Here is a 22787-nt window from a genome sequence, read left to right on the forward strand (position 1 = left end):
CTCACAATATGTGGCCAAAGACTTGTAAACTTTTGTTAATAGATAGTGGGCCTGGGCATATGTTTGTGCTCAGGGCTACATTGATAGAGTTAATAGAGGGTAGGATTTAACAAACCCTTAGGTTTAAAGCTTTGGTCAAACTAGAGTACTCAAGCTTTAAATTTAGGGGAGCCACATACCTTGACTTAGTTTTCCTTGAAGCCATTAAGAGTAACTCATGATGCAATTATACAAAATGTTGGAGGGAAAGCCCATGACTCTGAATCTCTAGAAGATGAGACGTATCATGGCTTGGAAACCTGCAAAGTACTCTCCCAAAAGGCATAGTGAAACCCCTCGTGATGTCAAGGATGCCAAAAGGAGAAGGGGAGCTCCTAATATAGGTTAATAGCCTTCTAGAAGCACTTGGAAGCAAGAATGATGGTCAGAAGGAGTCCAAGTCCTTGAGGAAATCGATGTCTAGAATATTCACAAAGTAATGCAAGATATTTGGAGTAAACATTGGGTGATTCTAGCAAGCAAAGACGTAGGCATCTAGAAAGGCAGCATGCTATTATGAGAGCATTCCAAATGCCAAAGGAATTATTAATGACTCAATGAAAGAAGAGGAGCAAAGGAAGAGGCTACCTATGAAAAAAAGACTCCTCCATGTGATAGAAGAAAAGACAACCATAAACTATTTCAAAATACCACCTCTGATTTTATGTCAAAGCCACCCACAAACTCCCAAAAGTGGAAGTGAAGGACGAGGGCTCCACCATGGCTTTAGAGAACCTTCCTTAGATGATGGAGTGGAGAGCTCCTTGGAAGTGGTCATGCTCGAGTACATGGATTCCATGAGAGAAGAAAGCTCTCTCCAAAGGATGATGTAATCTCACAATGTTGGTCCTTCTCCAAGAGTATGGGAAGAACATGGTAATGAAGCTTATTGCTCAGAGACATATCCTTTGTATGCACATATGGGTCGATTGAGTAGTACAAGTTTGCAAAGAGGGGCCTTTTTAAAAAAAATGAGGGATGCTTCCCTAATGTGGGAGGCCCTAGTTCGGGAGATGAGGAAAATGGAAGAGAAGATGAAAAAAATGAGGGAAGTGTGATAGGGTATGGAAGGGAAGAGGTAAAGGGGAGGGTTGATGGGGAGGGATCCCGGGGGGGGGGGGGGGGGGGGGCACTATGTACAAACCCCATATAGCACGTGCAATCATGGGGTATTAAAAAAATCCCCTGCCTAGGGATTTTTACAATCTATATACACCCCTTTTGTAAATTTTGAGATGATTAAAGTACCCCTTATGTATGAAAAACCCCTTATGTATGTATATTTTCTATAACTCCATAAAAATATAAAACCCCTTCTGTTGATCGCACATGTTATCTTACATATTTCTTAGTCACCCCGACGTGGGAGGGATGAGAGAATATATGAAATCAGAAGGGGGGAGTGTAAAGAATAAGGGAGAGAGATAGGAGACTCAAGTTCACTTTTCTTCACAACACACAAGCGAGAGAGGACACAAGGTTGGAGGGTGAAGCCTTTCTTCACTTTTGCACACAACAACAATACAATAGAAGAGGGAAATACCCTATATGTCAAAACCTAGAATACGTGGTTCATATGTGAACCCAAACCAAAAACATACGTGGTAGTCTAACTACACCACGAGTACAACTAACATAGGCGGTGACATAAATGATAGTCATCCAGGAGATATATCGGGGGTAGAGCTTGATATCTCAACACTCCCCCTCAAGCTCAAATCCATCTCACGTACACCAAGCAAGCTCCTAAATCTGCGAAGCTTCTCGGTACCCAATGCCTTCGTAAAAATATCAGCCACCTGCTCCTCAGTGCTGACATAGACAAGATCAATCTCACCAGCTAGAACCTTCTCTCTCACAAAGTGATAATGCACCTCAATGTGCTTCGTTCTAGCATGATAAACTGGGTTATTAGCAAGCATGATGCTGCTAATGTTGTCACAATGAATGACAACTGCTGCATGAACTGACTGTCCCATATCTCCAAGTAGCTTCCGTAACCAAGCTACCTCACATGCAGCCATTGCTGCACCCCTGTACTCAGCCTCTGTGCTCGACAAGGCAACTGTTGGCTGCTTCTTGCTGCTCCAACTGATGGCACCACTCCCAAGGGAAAACATAAAACCACTAGTAGATCTCCTGTCTGAGACACTACCAGCCCAGTCAGCATCTGTGTATCCATGTACCTGTAATGCACACCCAGCTTCATAAAACAGTCCATAATGCAATGTGGACTTCACATACCGCAGTATGCGCCTAGCCACATCCAAATGTGGCTTCCTTGGTGTCTGCATAAACTGACTCACCAGCCCCACAGCATAGCTCAAATCTGGTCTGGTTATAGTCATGTAAATCAAGCTACCTACTATGCGCCTGTACATAGTAATATCTTCAAGAAGCTCACCTGACTCTGCATTGAGCTTCACATTCTGCTCCAATGGAACAGAGATAGGCTTACAGCCTGTCATCCCATATTTGGATAGCATGTCCAAACCGTATTGCCTTTGCAACAGCCATATCCCACTCGGGGATCTAATAACCTCAATGCCCAAGAAGTAACGCAGCTCTCCCAAATCCTTCATCTCAAATTTCTGCTTCAACAGCAGCTTCACTTCATTAATGTCTGCATCACTATCACCTGTAATAATCAAGTCATCAACATAGATGACTATAAGCACAATCCCTCTGTTTGTCCTTTTCACATAAAGTGAAAAATCTGAATTGGAAATCTGAAATCCAATAGTGACAAGATATTGCCCTATCTTGTCTGACCATGCCCTCGGCGCCTGTTTTAAGCCATACAAGGCTTTGCGCAACCTGCATACAAAATCGGGGTGTGCATTATCCTCATAACCTTCTGGCTGCATCATATAAACCTCTTCCTGCAAGTCACCATGCAAGAAGGCATTTTTCACATCCATCTGATGCAAAGACCATCCCTTTGCAGCAGCCATAACAATTACTGCTCTCACGGTTGCCATCCTTGCAACTGGGCTGAAAGTTTCCTCATAGTCAATTCCATATGTCTGTGCAAAACCTTTGGCAACCAATCTTGCCTTGTACCTGCTGACAGACCCATCAGCATTGTGCTTTACTTTGTAAACCCACTTGCAGCCAATAGCCTTCTTATCATGAGGCAAAGGCATCAAATCCCAAGTGTGGTTTGCATCCAAGGCAGCCATCTCTTCATCCATAGCTGCTTCCCAATTTTTATGCCCTGCTGCATCCTCAAAACATGTGGGCTCTGGCTCCTCTAGAACCTTGACCATATAAGCATAGTGATGTGCTGTATACCCATCATATCTCAGCCTGTCAACTGGATACTTAATACGAGTGGACCTCCGTACAACTGGATCAGTTGCAGGAGTCTTTAAATCATGCCTGCTTTTCCTTGCACCAGGTGTAACAACAGAAGGAATCCCAAGTTCCTCATCAAGGCTCATTTCAGAGCCACTTGACTCTCCATCAACATGAGAGCTACCAGCAGACACATCAAACACTGGAGCATGGTCCACTTTTTCTTTTCCCTTATGTGATACCTGCACAACACTATCAGGACTGCCATGTGACGATTCACTAGATCTCAATCTCCCTGTCCATGCATTAGATCCACTAGTAGAGGACTCTCTGGGTCCACTCAAGGCTTGAGATTGCTGCTCTGCATTTATTGCAGCATTCCCATTTCTTGCATCTGCATCTCCTACCATAATAGTTGGTGCATACCAGCTGCTCATTTCATCAAAAACAACATCTCTGCTCACTTGCATTTTGCGGGTGGAAGGGTTATAACAGCGATACCCTTTCTGGTGCTGAGCATATCCAATAAAGATGCATTTTTCTGCCTTTGGATCCAGCTTTGTTCTCTTCTCATCAGGAACATGAACATAAGCTATGCAACCAAATACCTTCAAGTGAGAAATATCTGGTTTTTGGCCTGTATACATTTCTTCAGGCGTCATGCCATGGACAGCTGCAGTGGGGGTTCTGTTCATAATATAAACAGCAGTTGCTACTGCTTCAGCCCAAAAATAATCAGGCATGTTTTTCTCATTTAGGATCGCCCGTCCTACTTCTGCAATATGCCTGTTCTTCCTTTCTGCAACCCCATTCTGCTGAGGGGTAGACCTGCATGAGTACTTCCTTTGAATTCCCTGTTCTTTCAGATATTCACAAAATTCTTCTGAAAAGTACTCTCCCCCTCCATCAGATCTTAGCACTTTAATATGCACACCTTTCTCTTTTTCAACCATGGCCTTAAAAGCCTTGAAATGGCTGAACACTTCACTTTTGTGCTTCATAAAATAAATCCACACCTTCCTAGTGTAGTCATCAATAAACGTCACATAATAATGGCATCCACCAATAGAAGCAGCTTTGGTTGTCCAAACATCTGAATGGATCACTTCCAAAGGTCTTCTGCTCACCTTAGCATTTTTGGGAAATGCATGTCTGGCCTGCTTACCCATTTGGCATGCTTCACATACCTTTTGCATTCCCTCAACTCTGAATTTAGGCAAACCTGCAACAATGTTTTTCGTTTGCATAGATTTCAGCCTTTGTATATTCACGTGCCTAATGCGCTTGTGCCATATCTCAATATCTGCAATGACACCTCTCCCATGCGCAAACATAGCAGCTTTCACCTCAGGCATATCAACATCCAAGGTGAACATTCTTCCATTTTTGTTGCCTTTCGCAACCAAGCGGCATTTATTTTTCAGGTCTTCAACAAAGCATCCATCAGGATTAAATCTAACCTGCAGACCTTGCTCAACCATCTGGCCAACTGAAACCAGGTTCTTAGTGATTTTTGGAACATGAAGTACATCTGCCAAGTACTTCGTTTTGCCATCCTGCATAGCCAATGGCACTTTACCAACCTGCGTAATTGGGTGTGCAGTATCATCACCTGTTTCAACATAACTTGGCTTATCCAAATTTCTGACATCATGAAACCACTCACCATGACTGGTCATGTGGTTAGAGGCACCTGAATCAACATACCAAACATCATTGCAAGCTGCAGCATCTCCTGACATGGAGTTACCATATGCTGCATCACAAAAAGGTGCTCATTTCTGTCGTCACCATGCCCACTTGATGATGCATAGTTGCTTTGCTGCAACTTTCCACTTTTGATGTCATTCTTCTTTTTATAGCATGTATTCTCCTTGTGTCCAGGCTTTCCACAATAATAGCATTCTGTGCTGCTATTTACTTGCTGGTTCCTTTGCCATGAACCACGGCCTCTTTGGCTCCCCCTGCCTCTAGAACTACCACGTCCTCCTCCATAGGACTGGTTTTCCTGTTGTTGCTGTTGGTTCTGATTTCCTGCACGGCCACTAGAACGGCCTCTTCCTCTACCCCTGCCTCTACCTGTATTCGAGTAGAAAGCAGTCTCTTGAGAAGTTGAGGTGGCTGAACCACCATTCCTTTGCTCTTCACTCAGCAAGAGAGCAATAAGTTCCTGAAAATCAGGAAATGTTTCACGAACTCCAATGGATGTCCGAAATTGTGCATAATCTTTCCCAAGACCATTCAAGGTCACGGACACTAAGTCCTCATCATCAACAGGTGCTCCAATGGAGGCAAGAGAATCTGCAAGGCCTTTCACCTTCAAGGAATACTCATTTATATTCAGATTTTTCCTTTGCACATTGTGCAACTCCTGCTTTAGCTGCATCTTTCGTGCTTTGGTATTTGTGCTATACAGCTTCACCAATGTATCCCATGCCTCCTTAGGCGTCTCTAGATCCTGTATATGCACAATCATAGAATCTGAAATGCTAACGGACAGCCAATACAGGCATTTTCTGGCTTTTTCATGCCATTCTTTAAAGGCCTTCAATTCAGCAGGAGTGGGAGCAGCACCCAAAACTGGTTCTGCAGTTTCACCACTGATGTAATCCCAAACTCCCTTTCCCATAAAGAAGTTTGTCATCCTGAACTTCCATGCTTGGAAGTTGTTCTTGTCAAGCTTCTCACTGACAATGGTATACAGATTCTCAGACATTTTACAAATCACGAATTGCAACAACAACCTGTAAACACAGCAAATGCCTCAGAAGGGCAAATAGCAAAACTTCTGCAAAGAGCCTCACAGGGGCAGATCTGCAACACTGACAAAAGTGGTATTTCACCACACAGTCACTTCCTCGTGACGATTTTGCATCAACAGGCAACAGGCATGAATCTGCAACTCCCAATATCTCTGCACATAGGCATACGATGCAATTTCTATGGCACCTTTCCACCGACTAGCCGCGCGGTGGTCGCACAGCAAAAACAGTGCCTTTTTCTGAGTGCCTGCGAAGAACTTCCGCCTTCAAAACGGGCCCCGAAACGGCCTCAAATCAGAAAAATAAAGTCACCAAGGGCTTCGCCCTTTCCCGAGCATATACTGCGCTCTCGCCGCACCGCGAAGGGCCTCTCAATCTGAAGCAGTGCACTCCTGCACTTCTGGCTGTGCTACCTGCAAAGATTTGCTCCCAAACTCGAAGTAGGAAAGCAACACTGGTCCTCTTACCAGGACACCACAAACTTGGCTTTCTTTCTTGAGCTCCTTACCACGAACAAGGCTCTGATACCATGTAAAGAATAAGGGAGAGAGATAGGAGACTCAAGTTCACTTTTCTTCACAACACACAAGCGAGAGAGGACACAAGGTTGGAGGGTGAAGCCTTTCTTCACTTTTGCACACAACAACAATACAATAGAAGAGGGAAATACCCTATATGTCAAAACCTAGAATACGTGGTTCATATGTGAACCCAAACCAAAAACATACGTGGTAGTCTAACTACACCACGAGTACAACTAACATAGGCGGTGACATAAATGATAGTCATCCAGGAGATATATCGGGGGTAGAGCTTGATATCTCAACAGGGAGGGGGGAAGAGGATTGGAGGATATGAGAGAAAATATGAAATAGAGAGGATTGCAGGAAATCGAATGGAGGAAGTAGGAAATGAGAGAGAGGATGTGATGGGATGAGGAAAAAAGGGAAATGGGAGGAGGTGGCAAAAGGGAAAAGGGAGGGGATAGAAGGAAAAGAGAAGGTATGAGGGGAAGGAGAAAGGGAAGGAGAGAAAAGGAAAAGTACAAGGGGATGTTGTAAAGGGGAAATGTGGTGGGATGGTGTAAAGGTGAAATGGGAGGGGAGGAGAGGAGAGGGGAAGTGGGGGAGAATTGGAGGGGGGGAATGGGAAACGGGAAATGAAAAATGTGAAAGGGTATGGAAGGGAATGAGAAGGGATGAAGGGAGTGGAAAAGGAAATGAGAAAAGTGATGGAAGGGAATAAGAGGGGATCTTGGGAAAGGGGAAACATGAGATGAAAGATTGGATGGGATGCAATAGGTCCATGATATTCAGAAATCGGCATTAGTAATTGTGGCTCCCCTTACCATAAGTTATTATGCCCCCTTCTTAAAAATTAAGCCCTCAATCCCTCCCGCAGCCCGTCAGCTGCTCAAAGCTTCCAATTCTTAAAGCTTCCTCCTTTTTGAAGATTTGAACCGCCTTTCTGGATTCTATATCGATGACCTGCTCGTTTTTGAAGGCTTCCTCTACCTTCGATCCTGCCTTGATCTCTGATCCCATCTCCTCACTACTGCTAGCGCTTCTCCCCTCCCTCTCTCAGCTGATGCAAACTTTGAGAGGCGATTTTGAGAGGGGAGGGTAGGGGTGGGAAAGAGGGAAGAAAGTGGAGGATGAGCAGTGAGATGGCAAGGAAAATGGTAGAAGAGAGGGAATAGAGGGGGGGATGGTGAGAGAGATGGCGGAAGAGAGGGAAGAGAGTGGAGGTTGAGCGAGGGGTGAGGGGAGGGAGAGAGGGAAGGGAAGGGGAGCGAGGGGTGGGTGGGGAGGGAGATGGCGAGGTGGAGAGGAGGCAGATGGCAGCAGAGGGGGATGGAGGGGGCATTGAGACAGGCATGAGGGGGGCACTGGGAAGAGGCAGAGGGAGAAGGGGAAGAAGAAGGTAGGTTAATTGAGTGATTAAGGGGCTTGTAATTAATTAGGGGACATTACAACTTAGGTTAATTAGGTAATAGGAGTGGCAGTGAGAGCTAATTAATTGAATAGTAAACTAGATGGGACACAATTAGAGAAAGTATGCCCTATCTTCATTTTACCAAGGTTTATGGTTTGACAAAATTATGTGTCTTTTTTTTTGTTTTAATGCTCGTGAAGTTTAGTTCTCAAATGATGGGTGTGTTTTAGAATATTTGATGTCATTATATCAGCATGTTCAAGCCTATTGCTAGTTTCTCCAAGCGGAGCATGGCTAGGTAGGGGAGCTACTACAGCCTACAACTTGCCCTTCAATCATTGAACAATTGTGTAGAGCTATTCCAACTTAATGTTGAAAATTATTTATTTGGCCCAACTTTATGATGATTTGACAAGTTTCTCTACATGCTTCAAAAATGCATGTTAGATATGGTTCATCTACATAATTGCTCTTTTTGTCCATATTATTTGCTCCACATGCTTTATTGTGGATGGGAAGGTTAGTGTGTTGTACATGCTTCCTCTTCTGAAATGATTCTTAGTCATGGCTTCTATACGTGATTGCTATTTCTTTGTGGACTTCTAGCTATACAATTACATAGTTCTGCATTGATATTGTGTAAGGTCGTTTTGTATGGAAGGATATGACTATTTGTAAATTATGCCCTTTTGATTTTGATTCATCACATCAATCTAAGTTCATCTGTATGTAAGACTAGACCTCATTTGTACCTCTTAAATTTATTGGTTGACTCATGTTGTGTATAGCAAAACAAGTGTCATGCCACTAGAAATGGACTTGTGCGACCATGTAAATTTGGATGTCGAATTTGTTGCATGTAAATAACTATCTTTCATAAACCTAGTTGTTTGTATTCTTGGTATATTTTCTTTATTCTCACCAAATCTCACTAAAGGATGCTCACTAAGGGATGCTCATTGATAGATGCTCGCTCAAAAACACACCCCTACCCAAGAGGACCCTTGCTTGCATGAGTGCCAAGCTCAAGTGTGTCTCTTGGGGGCCTTGGGTTGTGCCCCAGCTTTGTTATGTGAATGGGTGTGAGCACAGGGGAAATTTCCATCCACTTGCTCCATTGCAACTTGTAAAAGGGGGCCTTAGCACTACTATCATGTATGGTGACTCGTAAAAGCGGTGGTCACTTTCCATTGTGCTCCCTTCTATTGCTTTGATTGGAATGACCCCAATGGGGATACTAATGTAAAACTGCCGAGGGGGGGGTGGACTAGGGCACTTTGCATGGTGCTCCCCTCTACTGCTTTGATTGAAATGACCCCTAAGGGGATACTACTACCATCTTGAATTGGGAGAAGAGAGAAATTGAGTGCCTAATGAGTGTTGATGCTAGCTTGAATGGTGGCAAGGGGAGGAGGGAAATTGAGTGCCTAAGGAGTGTTGATGCTAGCTTGAATAGTGGCAAGGGGAGGGGGGGGCTCAAGAAATGGAGGGCAAATTAAAATCATTAGGAACATGGGAGGATGAAGTGATATCCTTAAACTGTGGTCAAGTCCGTTGTCAAGGAGTACTCATGATAGGGTCCATGGTCTAGAACTGGGAACTCCATGATAATTAAATCAGAACTGCATGATAATTAAATCATAATTAGGGTCTATAGTCTAGAACTGGGAACTCCATGATACTCAAATTGGGTTAATGTTGAGGTAAGGAGTTAGTAGTAGACAATCCATGGTAAAGAGTATGGCTTGGGTGAGTCGTCGCAATAAAAAGGGAAACAATTGGATCCGATTACATTGCTAACTCAAAGTGCTAAACAAGTGCTAAAATGATAAGACTCATGTAAGAGAGATTAAATGCTAAAATGATAAGACTCGTGCACAAGAGAAAGAAACAGAAGAAGGATACTTGTTTATGGAGTGAAAGATGTTCATGTGGCTACCCACACTCATTAGTGGACATGTTTGAATTCTAAGGAGAATGAGACATTCTTGTCATATATAGTGCATGAGGGGTGAAAAAATCCACTATAGCATGTGGGACAAACCACCACATGTCAAAACAAGAAAAATGGAGGAGCAAAATGCATGCTAGTGGCCATGTAGGGCCCGAGGTAATATATATAAAAATGCTACTAGAACAAAGATGGCATGTAGAGGGCTCTAGATACAATAGCTCGATGTCAAGGCAAAAAGCGAAAAGTATCATATTGATTCTGAAAGTCGATGCTGTGGAACCGAGCTGAATTCTAGACTTCACGAGATGTGGGCCAAATATTTATTGAGTTTTTCCGGTAGATAAGGGGCATGGGCAGTTCTTTGAGCTCAGGGCTACATTGCCAGATTAATGCAAGGTAGGATTTAATGACCATCTAGGTTTAACGCTTTAGTAGAACTAGTGGGCATGGGCAGAGGTTTGAGCGCAGGGCCACATTGCCAGATTAATGGAGGGTAGGACTTAACAATCCCCCAGGTTTAAAGCTTTAGTAGAACTAGAGTACCCAAGCTTTAAAACTAGGGAAGCCACATACCTTTTTGACCTTGTTTGCCTCGAAGCCATGAAGAGTTGCTCATGTCTCATGTTGTGTGAAACCTAATTGATTGCAATTGTACAAAATGGTGGAGGGAAAGCCCATGGCTCTCAATCTCTATAAGAAGAGAAGTGTCATGGCTTGGAAACCTACAAAGGACTCTCTGGAAGGGCATAGTGATGTCGAGGATGGTAAAAGGAGAAGGGAAGATCCTAATATAGAGGAAAGTGAGGTCTAGAATACAAAAGAATCTGAGATATTTGGAGTACACCTCAGGTGATTCCGTCAAGTAGAGATGTAGGCATCTAGAAAGGCAAGTAGGCTATTGTGAGAGCCATGCCAAATGTCAAAGGCATCATCAATGAACTGGTGAAAGAAGAGGAGCTAAGGAAGAGGCTACTTGTGAAAAAGAGAGCCCTCCATGTGGTAGAGGAGAAGACATGCATAGACTACTGCAAAATTACTATCTTTGATTTGATGTGAAAGCCCACAAACTTGAAAAAGTGGAAGCAAAGGACGAGGGTGGCTAAGACCATAAAAGCCTCTACCATGGAAAGAGAGAACCTACCTTGGATGATGGAGTTGGTCTTGGAAGTGGGCATGCTAGGGTACAAGGATTCTATGAGAGAAGAGTGCTCCCTCCAAAGGGTGATCAAGGAATCTCGCAATGTTGCTTCTTCTCCAGGAGGATGGGAAGGACTTGGAGATGAAGCTAGATGCTTGGAGACATATCCTTTGTAAGCATAGATAGGTCGGCTAACTATACAAGTTTCTAATGAGGGATCCTTTATAGTAAAAATGAGGGATGCTCCCCTAATGCCGGACGTCCTAGTTCAAGTATGGATCAGCTCCTCTTGGGAGGATCAAGTGCATTGGCGTTGGCCATTAGGCAGGTAGCAGGTTCACCTGATTTTTGACCGAGATCGGTGACGTTGTCGACCATTGAGGGAGTCGACTGTACATGTGGCGTGCATCGGATTTGATCTAATGGCATACATTGGATGCCTCTTTTTAGCCACAAAATCAACGATGTGATCTAATAGTGCATAAGCAATGCCTTTTCTCCACTGCAAGATCGATGTGGAGATCCAACGGTTTGAGAAAAGATGCCACTAGTGGGTCCCTAAGGGTCTACATATTGCTTGTTGTTTCTAGCAGGCCCCAACTGGGGGGGGGGGCATCAAATCTACCAGTTAGTTGTAAGGATTCACGTGAAATAACTAGTTGTCTTTTAATCTCGAAGTTTAATCGCTCCTCCTAATTGCTTGTGTCCATTAGCATTAGCTCATGGCCCCTAATCCAATTATTAACACAATTAACCTAAGATAAAGTTACCCCCTTAACTTATTAAACCATCGATTACCCATAAATTTATTCATATGAAACCATCAATTAACATCAAATTTATTCATTAATTTCCCAAACATTAACATTAAATCTACACAGCTCTGAGGCAAATCCGCTAACTTTATTCGCATAGTAGCGTATAAGTTTTTACACCAACATTACTTGCCAAAACTGGCTTTCAATAGACCACATTTACAAAAAAGTTACGCAATGTACATATGCCATTGCGATGCTTGGTGATCAAGGGAAAAAAGTCAGGCATTTGAGGAGAAGCACTGGTGCTGGAAGAGTCGCTGAGAACCGGTTCCTTGTTGGGTCGATGCCCTGGATCATCACCCACGCTCTCGATTTCTTTCTGCATACGGGCACTCTCAGATCTCTCTCTGGTCAATGGGCTCTCAGCACAAAATACAAATCATGCATCTGGGACATCAATATGCTTCCAGAATACCTTTGACATGTTGATTTGCTCGCGGGTTCGTGGTTGGAGATTCACAACAGAAGAAAATACACCGGCATATCGAAATATCTTAGCGCTTCTAGAATACCTTTGACATGTTGATCTGCTCGCAGGTTCGTGGTTGGAGATTCACAACAAAAGAAAATACTGCTCACATCGCTGGCAATCAGAGTGCTAGGCGAGGTCATGGCTTTCCAGAGGCATTGAGCTCTCTTACCATCCATCCCTTTCCCTTAAAAGGGAATCACCCAGGCCGCTTGCGGATAGTACTGTCCTGACTACAACATCCTCAGTAAACATTTGCTGAATGGCATACCGATTCAGCAACCGAGTTTGAACTTCCAGAACATAAATGATCGATCAAATATGTTTCCACTACTCAAGCACACACGGTTTTTCATCTTGTCTGCCCCAAACCTCACATACATTCAATTCCCATTTGCAAATCATTGGAGCTGACATTCTTGCATACACTCTAGAAATGAGGCTGCCCGTAGTTTTTCAAACAGTAACCCAACATCCAGTGGTAGGTGTGCATGTTGCGTTGCTTAAGAGCTCTACACATTATCAGTCCACCCTCAGGTCTCTTCACGTGCCAGCCAAAAAACTTCTGAAGAAGTCTATTCACCGTCGTGATGCTTTGAGCATAGATACAGATGACCATATGAAAATGCAAGTGTGATAGTGCACCCCCCTTTCCACTGCACAAAAGCGACATGCATGCTTTTCTTGTAAAAATCTCTCAATATTGGCAAGCAAACCTATGTCTACATCACCGCCTCGTACGCCAACCGTAACGCTAAGCTAAAAAACTTTTGCTTCCCCACTCTTCTTTGCGCTCAACCTCGCACCTTTGTCTTATCGTCGCTGCAAGAACAAAACACCACAAGTACACTACTACACATGGATCCTATTGCGACGTTTACGTACCGATGTTTAGCGCACGCGGGACGCTAATCGTCGGTATGAAAAGCACGTTCCGTAAAGCGTCGCTAGACAAACGTCGCTATATAGCGACTATTAAAAAAGTCGCTACGACTTATGAGTGTCGCTCTGTAGCGACACTGAGATACTATTTTATAGCGACGTTTTCCATAGAGGATTTTTACTCATATAGGCCTTAAAAGTTAGTTTTTCCCAATGACAATTTTTTTTTAATTTTCATACATGTTTGATCTCATAGAGAATAAAAATATGAGAGCATGTACATCAAGCCTTTGAAGCTCATATATTCATGTCCAAGTCTGATGAAAAAAATCAATTAAGAGCATTTACATCAACTGTTTCATCTTGAGCCAAGTCTAAGGCGCCAAACAAGTCTATCTCCAACTCTACTCTAGCATCGTACGTTCACTTAAAAGTACTTGATCATCTTCTTCAATAAAGTGTGGTGATTCTTGATGATCGTTGTCTTCTTTCTCAATATCGTGATCTCCATCTTCCTCCCATGTGATGTCATTATGCGCATCTTCCTCTTGGCTCATATTGTGATCTTCATCTTCTTCGCTAGATTCATTGGGATTAATTGGATCCGGCATTGGTAGTGGCATCTCAATCTTCAAAAATTTTCTTACTTCGTGGTGGGATCACGTACCACCATCTTGGATCAAAATGATCCGGATGAAAAACCACCTATATTGAAGATGGGTGCCAAATGTCATCAATTATATATATGAAATTATGCTCAAGTACATGTATCAATGGCTCTTTAAAAATGAAAGCTCCGATTAATTAAATCATCAGTATGCACCTGCTCACAGTGCTCGGGAAGAACAAAAGTATCACTTTCATCGGTCCAATGTTTGGTGGAATCTATTGCAAAGAAACTGCTACTATCTTTTCTCACTGTTGCATGGGGACCGTTGTAAATAGTTCTAAACCATTTTACATCAAGAATGAAAATACTAAATCGTCTGAAATCAACTTCATAGATGTCGCGTATGGTTCCACAATAATCCAACTGTGAGGAGAGAAGATTGGTAACCGAAGCACTTGCTCGGCTATCTTGTGTGAAGTTAGCCATGACTCCACAATCATACGTGACTCTCTTTGAATCGATGCGTTCCACGTGAAAATGTCATCCATATGACCATAATGCACTGTACTTTTTGTACTGTAAAAGAGCATCATTATAACAATGAAGATGCATCTATTTTATAGCGTATATTGCCACAAATAATTACTTAATTACGTCAAAAGGTAAGAAACTTACATGTACCATACATCCAGATGATAACTCTCGCTCACGCTCATTTATTGTCTCTTCATCACGTTCGCCTTTACGTAGAGCCAGTTGTAGCCAATCAAGTGACATGTGAGTGGGGAGAAGAGCCAGATCCCGTGGATATGGTTGCGATCGCCTGTACATTACTCTGAATCTCGTCCTTGCATTTATTCTTTCTACTTTGGCCACTTCATATCTCTCAATCCACTTCTGCATCTCAGGGCTATTGAGGATACAAAACTTATTGAATTTCTCCATTTGCTCTTCGCTCATCTTTCTTTCAATCCCTTTTCCTTGGGGAACCTCGCCAATGATGCGATCATCATCCTTGTTATGCCAAGCTTGTGGCATATCGGGATCCGTGGATGCAAGAAACTCTATGATATATACTAATGACTCTTGCACAAGCCATCCCTCTGCCATGCTTGCTTCTGGTCTTGCTCTTTGTCTTACAAATCCCTTTAAAGTTTTCATAAACCACTCGAGAAAAAACATCCATCGACTATGAACGGTACCTGCAATAGCCACCTCATCAACTATGTGCACAAGCAAGTGGACTTGAGTTGTCATAATGCTCAAGGGAAAGTGCTTCTCAAGCAAGCATATGGCTTTGATGGATTCCACCCTAGCCTTCTCGATGCTCGATATGGAGATCTCTTTTTGAGATATCCACCTATTTCACATGTCCATGTAAGATATTTTCATAATCAGTCTACAGATTAATCAGCTTAAATTGAAGAAAATGCAATCAATGTGATTTGATAGTAAGCATACCTCACAATACCACAGATCTTGAATATAGCATTTCTAACATATTCTTGTAAGCACCCTTTTATTGTAATTGGGAGGATGAACTATCAAAGCAACAAAGAAGTCATGTCAACAATATAACATAATCATAATTACGCTAATGCATCACGATTATCGGTACACTAATTCTACTTAGAATACCTGTAAGACCTTGTGCCAATCATGGGACTTGAGCCCACTAAGCTTATTGGCCTTTGAAAATGCTCCTTTCAAGCAACGCATGTACCCTGTCGGTGTTTGAAAAGAGGCAATGTCTACCTTGATCGCTGCCTCCTCCCTCGTAGAGAGGATCCACGTTGCTTTCGGGAGGACAACTTTTCCCGAAGCATGCACTTGGGGTCACAAACGAGACATCCTATTCATAGCACGCAAGTCTTCTCGCACTCCTCTCGAGTCTTTGGAACCAACCAAGTGTGCCCAAATAGTAGCCCCCACATTCTTGAAGATATGCATGAGATCCAAGAGATGATTGATTTGTAACTGACCCCAATAAGGAAGCTCGTGAAAGATCGATAGCCTCTTCATACCAGGAGGAGGTTCCTCTCCATTCGCCCTCCAAGCTTGAATCTAGTCACTTGCCTTCAAATATGATGGTGCCCCTAAAAATAGAATCCATCATGTCGACCATACCCTCGTCATCATCCGGGAGACTATAGTCTTGCTCAAAGTGTGAAGGTATATGCATACCCTCGTCAGCCTCCTCATCCTGTTTTAAGATTTCGTGTAAATATAAGATCTTGTATTTCCTACTATCCAATAAGACTACGAACTTAAATAGCTTTGACTTACCGATAGTCCATCAACACGTGCAACACCAACGATGGGTACTGGTTCGGGCTCCTCCCCATACATCCATAAGTGGCGCATGATAATACGACGTTGATGTCGTACTTCTCGCTTGCAATGAGTGCAATGACAATATAACCTCTCCGTAAGCCACTTTGTGCTCCCAGGCATTGGCGCATCATCGGACGACGAGCTTCCACTCGTCCCTTCCATCTACACTTATAAAATCACAACATAAGTTGCAAGAAAATATATTAACAGTTATAAAATAGCATCTATGAGCTTCCCTTCAACTTAGAACAAAAAGTGTCTTAAAGCGTCGCTATATAGCAATGTTTTGCTCTGTTCCGTCGCTATATAGCGACGCTTTTAATTAAAAACGTCACTATATAGCGACGAAAAAGCATCGTTGTGGGTTAAAATCGAAACCCGACGCTACGCGCGGTGCTTTCTTTAGCACTCTCTAATCTTTCAAGTAAGCAAGGAAATCTCTCCTCCCACCTGTTTTCGACGACCTCCCACCTATTTTCGACAACCTCCCACTCTATTCTCCACTCCTCACCCTTCTCCTAGCTCTTGTGCTCCCTCTCTACCCTTCTCCCTCTTTAGTTTCTTGAAAGGAAGTTTTTCAAGAGGTGAGTCTGTTTCAACAATGTAGGTTATTTGTTTATTAGCTTTAGTTTTGTGAGTGCTTCTCCTTGTATTGCTAAACGTGTAAACTAGTTTTCATGCTTGTTTTCAAAGGATTGAAACAAAAAACGAGATTTCAAGAAAGAAAGAAGACTCACCTCTTCTTTCCCTTTTTTGTATTTCTCTTCCTTCTCTTTCTCCTTGTCTCCTCAATCTCCTCCTTTCAAGAAGTTACTTTTGTAATCTCCTCCTCCTTCTTCTAACATCTTATTTGAAAAATGGTATGTTTCCTCTCTTTTGTAGGGTCAGTCCACAACACCGAGCGGGACGTACTATTTCAGGTAAGTGCTTTCTCTTTTTTCCATTTGTTATTTTTGTTATTTGCATTGGCCTGCAGCTAGCACCTTAAGCGCTAGCTACAGTGATGGGCGTAGGAATCCTCTCTCCTTCAATCTTTCAATCTCTTTCCTCCTCTTTTCCCCTCTTTCCTTTCCCTCTTCTTCTCTCTTTCTTTCCCTCTTCTTCTCTCTTTTCCTCTTTTTCTCTCTTTCCTTTCCCTCTTCTTCTCTCTTTCCCTCTTTCCTTTCCCTCTTCTTCTCTCTTTCTTTCCCTCTTTTTCCCTCTTTCCTTTCCCTCTTCTTCTCTCTTTCTCCCTTCTCTCTTATGCATGAGCATAAGAGAAGTAGACATATGCTCATGCATAAGCATGAGCATATGTCTCTTTTTCCCTCTTTCCTTTCCCTCTTCTTCTCTCTTTCTTTCCCTCTTTTTCCCTCTTTCCTTTCCCTCTTCTTCTCTTATGAAAGAGAGAAGAAGAGGGAAAGGAAAGAGGGAAAAAGAGAGAAGAAGAGGGATTGAAAGAGAGAAGAAGAGGGATTGAAAGAGGGAAGAAGAAGGATTGAAAGAGGGATCCTTTCCCTCTTCTTCTCTCTTTCTTTCCCTCTTTCTCATTTTCAATCTCTCTTTTCTTTCCCTGTTTTTCCCTCTTTCAATCCTTCTTCTTCCCTCTTTCAATCCCTCTTCTTCTCTCTTTCAATCCCTCTTCTTCTCTCTTTTTCCCTCTTTCCTTTCCCTCTTCTTCTCTCTTTCTTTCCCTCTTTCTCATTTTCAATCTCTCTTTTCTTTCCCTCTTTTTCCCTCTTTCAATCCTTCTTCTTCCCTCTTTCAATCCCTCTTCTTCTAAGGAGTTGAGAGCCTTCATTTGGAAGAGAACCAAATGGAAATGGCTCTCTTGGTCTATCCTGTGTGCCCCTAAGAAGCAAGGTGGATTTGGAATTCCAGATCTGAGAAGGTACTCAACAGCCTTTCTGATGAAGCTATGGGTTCAGTTTCTTGACTCAAAGGAACCATGGGCAGGGTTCCTCGAGGATGCAATTCGGAGATCCCCAGTCAGCCACTTCCCGGGTATGGACATGTGAACTAAAGTCTTCTCAATAGCCCCACTCTGGCTGAAGTCTAGCTTCCTTAGCAAGCTGGTGGCAATGTGGAAGGAAGGCATCACCTTACTACGGTGGAAGGGCCTTCCCGCAGGTATTGTTGATTATTCCCTCAAACTCTCGGTGTGGTGGCAGGTGGCTTGGCCATGAGGCGGCTGCTTCGCAATGGGAAATGAGGCCTTGGCAGGTTCCCTTGACTCAAAGGATTTGTACAGCTGGGAGGATCTGTGGGACCCCTAGACAAAAGACTGGCAACACTTGGCACAACTCGAAGCGGACTTTCGTCTCTCCCTTGCTGAGCTGGTATTTTTGGCAGAAATATTGCGCAAAATCTCGGCAGATTGGCCGACCAATGTACACCCCTCCCACGCATTAGTTCCAGATGAATGGGAATGGGGGATAGGATTACCTATTAACAACATCCCTGCAAAGCGGATGGACAAGTTGCTTGCTTACAAGGAGGATTGGCACCATAGATATAACGAAAGATGGCTGAGGAAGGACGGGGAGCCTAGTTGGAAAGGCAGATTTAAGCGAGTATGGAAAGTCACACCCTATAGCAAAGTTAACTTCTTCCTGTGGACGATAGTAGGGGGCCACTTCCCGATGGGAAGCCATGTCCCTTGGTTGAATGTGAATGGCAGGTGCAAACTCTGCAGAGCCGCTGCTGAAACTCTCATGCATTTGTTTTGGGGGTGCCCGTGGGTTCGAAATCTGTGGGGTCTAGTCCGTTCTTGGTGTGCCAGGACTTTGAGGCTTGAGTTCATCTCCAAGGGAGCTGCCATTTTTGGGACAGACGTTGGTCCAGACAAATCCATACTATGGGACGTTATTAGGTACGCAACGCTTCATAGGATTTGGCTAGCCCGCTATGAGGCCTCGATTCAATAGCACTATCGTGTTCTCGTTACCATGTAAGAAGGCTGTTTTGGACATTGCCTCCCAGATGAGATGGTTGGTTGTCAGCTGGCCCAATGAGATTGTAAAAGCTCGGCTTGAGAGCATTTTGTATGAGCTGTCGTTTGCTAACTTCTGAGTAATAAAAAAGTAGACCTCTTACAATAATAATAAAAAAGACCCCTCTAGATCCATGTGGAGTAGAAGGCAAGTGGCGCTGCACCACGTGTCTTACATGCAACCACTCAAAAAAAAAAAACCCCTCTTCTCCACCCAAAACACCTGATTAACGAATACCCCCATTTTATTCCTATTCTCATTAGGGCAAGTTTACGATAAGGGCGAGGTACAGCGAGCGTGCGTGTGTGGACAGGGTAACAATAAAAATAATTGTGGAATCTTTTCGGGTAAGGGACTGGGGTGGGTAGGTACTCTACGTCGGTACTAAAAAAGAGGTCTCGGATCTGTGGATAACGTCCGTCCATCGTTCGTTCTGGGACCTCGAGGAAATCCTCGCAAAAGTCTTATTAGCTGAAGATAAACCCTTCTTGACGCCACCGCCATCCCTACCGGTTAAACGACTTTTATCCCCGCCTTAGCTCCTCGGGAGAATCATCATTTCCGCCTTGGCGTCGCTTTAACCGATCACTACAGAATTTATAACATATCTGGCTCTCCGAACTTCGCACTTCTTTGCTTGTCGCTTCAGCCAACGGCACTGTAGGTCCACTACAGCATGGCAGATGAGAAGAACGAGCAGCAGCAGGAAGGGCTGCCCCCCTCCCGTATCGCCACTAAGTGGCTTGGTTTTGCGTCGGCGCTATGGGTTCAGGCCATCTCCGGCAACAATTACACCTTCTCCAATTATTCCGTGGCTCTCAAGGCCGTTTTAGACATCAACCAGGTTCAACTCAACGGCCTCAGCTCCGCCAAGGATGTGGGCAAAGCCTTCGGAGTGGTATCGGGCATTCTCTCCGACTTTCTGCCTCCCTGGTTAATTCTGTTGATGGGATCCTTGATGGGATTCGTGGGCTACGGCGTGCAGTGGTTGGTGATAAGCGAGAAGATCCAGCCGTTGCCGTATTGGTTGGTGAGCTCTCTTTCTTGTGATCAGTCTTATAACTGCTATCTGCCATGGTGCAAGTAGATTTCTAACTGTGACGAACCTTAAGCTCGTCCCTGCCTCGACCACATTAGAAGAATTGATTGAATTGAAGGAAGTCCTATGCGCAGTTCGTTTATCTTGGTGACATTGAGAGGGGGGATGTTAAGTTAGGGCGACATTTTTCTTCTGTGGCTTTCGATTTACGACATGGCTGATGGGTCCAGGTTTTTAACTTGAAGTGCTCGCCTGCTGACTCAAGTGTACATTTCCTGAACAAATAGATGTGCGTGGTGATGTGCATGGGAGGCAACAGCACTACTTGGATGAACACCGCAGTTTTGGTGACCTGTATGAGGAATTTCCGTCGGAACAGGGGCCCCGTCTCTGGCATTCTCAAGGCCTATGTTGGCCTCAGCACTGCCATATTCACGGACCTGTGCGCTGCCCTCTTCACAGGCGACGCGGCTACCTTCGTGCTGATGCTAGCCATTATCCCTTTCGCCATCTGCATCATTGCCATGTTCTTCCTTAAGCCGGTGGAACCTGCGGACGACCCGAAGGAGGAGCAAGAAGAGTCGCGCTGTTTCGCGTTCCTCAACGTGGTAGCGATCGTGCTAGCGGTCTATTTGCTAGCTTACGACGTGAGCGGGATCGATGAAGAGGTAGTCTCCAGACTCTTCGTGGGGGGGCTAATAGTTCTGCTAGCTGCGCCGGCGGTTCTACCGGGGTATCTGCACATCAAAGTGGCAAGGAGCAGGGGGAAGGAAGAGGCAAGGGAGCCACTGTTAGAGGGGGGCTACAAGGAAGAGAAGCAGGAATCAGGAGGGAGGGACGTGGAGAACGTGACAAGGGAGGAGGGGAGGGGGGCACGCATAGGTGAGGATCACAGAGTGGGGGAGGCGCTAAGGACTGTGGAGTTCTGGCTGTTGTTCATGTGTTTTCTGTGTGGGGTAGGAACTGGGATGGCAGTGATAAACAATCTGGGTCAGATAGCCCAGTCTCTTGGGTATACGAGCGCGACGATATTCGTGTCGCTCACCAGCATTTGGGGCTTCTTCGGTCGGCTCGGGTCGGGGGCATTGTCGGAATTTCTTATCAGGTCCGGCCATTCTCTTCTTTTAATGCCCTCTTGTAGCTTATGCGTGTTTGCAACAAGCATTCCTGTCTTTGAGTTTCTTGACGCACCAAGGCTTCCAATGCATGTTTGTCTTGCCGCCTTACAGATGGAAGGCCGTCCCTCGCCCCGCTCTCCTCGTCGCTTCCCAAGTCTTGATGACCGTTGGTTACTTGTTCCTCGCTGCTGCCCTTCCTGGTTCTTTGTATGTCGGCAGCGTAGTCGTGGGCATTTGCTACGGCGTCCGTTTGGCCGTGTCTGTCGCTGTGGCGTCCGAGCTCTTTGGCCTCAAAATCTTTGGCGTCATCTACAACCTTCTCATCCTCAATCTACCCCTCGGTTCCTTCGTCTTCTCCAGCCTCCTCGCCGGTTTTCTCTATGACCGTGAAGCAGCCAAAGATTCTCTCCACCTCCAATTTCCATTTCTCTTGCTCCCTTTCTCCTCCTCGTCCTCTACTACATGCCTTGGCGCCCATTGCTATCGCCTTGTCTTCATCATCATGGCTGTCGTCTCTATTTTTGGATTCTTCCTCGACTCTGCCCTTGCACTTCGCACTAGACCTCTTTATCGGAAGATCCAACTATCCAAGCTCGCTAGAAGATGAGAAGTAGCACTGCTTCTCGTGTCACAACCAAGGTTTTCTGTCAAGGACAATCTCGCCTTTAAGAGATACCTTGTGTCTAGCCTTGTATTATGCAGTCCCATGCAACACTACATCTAGACTTTCTTTTAGAGTGTATAGCTATTAAATCTTTTATTTTCTTAAATGCAAGATATCTCCTTGAATATGGTAAAATATGATGGCAAGCATAGCAATGACTAGTGGATTAGCGAAGCATAAATGATGTGACATTCTTTGAAAAAAAATAAATGATGTGACAAAAGTGATCTCTTTAAAGGTTTTGAAAATCACAAAGAAAAATTCAAGATGCTTCTTTCCCCATTTACTTATTAGACCCCATGCTCCTAAGAAATAAGGAATAGGGACCATAGAATCTTTGAGGATAGTCATACTTTAGTAATTAATATTTTTATTTTTAGATTAAAAAAGTGTTAAAATTTTATCAAAAGAAGCTGTGAGGAGAGTATTATTAATATCATTTACTTATTCTTATAATTAATTTTTGATTTTGGCTTGCATCTATCTAGCATTTATTTATCAAATGAGAGACGAGCCACTCCTATGTGTCAAGCTCTCGAAGAAAGTGAAACATCACACCATTAGGCCTTGAGGCGAGATTTAAAATGACAATTGAAAAGCGGTTGTAGGAGAGATGGACAACCCTTTCTTCTTCAATTGCAATCTTCTCCCATTTATCAAAGTCTGATTGTGGATGATGACGACGAACAACGTCGGATAAAGGAGAAGTCTCCTACACCAATAAAGATATTTACAGCAAGATTCTTCAAATTGAGA

At 43.9% G+C, this 22787-nt stretch overlaps 1 protein-coding gene across 1 annotated transcript; it reads left to right on the forward strand.

Moving 5' to 3' along the window:
• Positions 1 to 19653: 19653 nt before the first annotated feature.
• Positions 19654 to 22137, forward strand: LOC147889081 (Major facilitator superfamily protein). Its single transcript, XM_087392492.1, has 3 exons — positions 19654 to 20240; positions 20537 to 21354; positions 21479 to 22137. Exons 1-3 carry the CDS (start codon positions 19887 to 19889, stop codon positions 21972 to 21974), a joined length of 1668 nt encoding a protein of 555 aa, XP_087248618.1. The 5' UTR covers positions 19654 to 19886; the 3' UTR covers positions 21975 to 22137.
• Positions 22138 to 22787: the final 650 nt, after the last annotated feature.

Source organism: Dipteris shenzhenensis, chromosome 21 (genome assembly GCF_047967505.1).
Source record: "Dipteris shenzhenensis isolate YYH24624 ecotype China chromosome 21, Dip_SZ_1.0, whole genome shotgun sequence".
In the NCBI taxonomy this organism is placed as follows: Eukaryota; Viridiplantae; Streptophyta; class Polypodiopsida; order Gleicheniales; family Dipteridaceae; genus Dipteris; species Dipteris shenzhenensis.

Bases quoted from the DNA above. Each gene is read 5' to 3' on its own strand.
- LOC147889081 (XM_087392492.1), top strand. From the start codon at position 19,887: ATGGCAGATGAGAAGAACGAGCAGCAGCAGGAAGGGCTGCCCCCCTCC. The intron at 20,241-20,536 runs GTGAGCTCTCTT...CTGAACAAATAG, and splicing joins AGCCGTTGCCGTATTGGTTG to ATGTGCGTGGTGATGTGCAT. The intron at 21,355-21,478 runs GTCCGGCCATTC...GCCGCCTTACAG, and splicing joins TTGTCGGAATTTCTTATCAG to ATGGAAGGCCGTCCCTCGCC.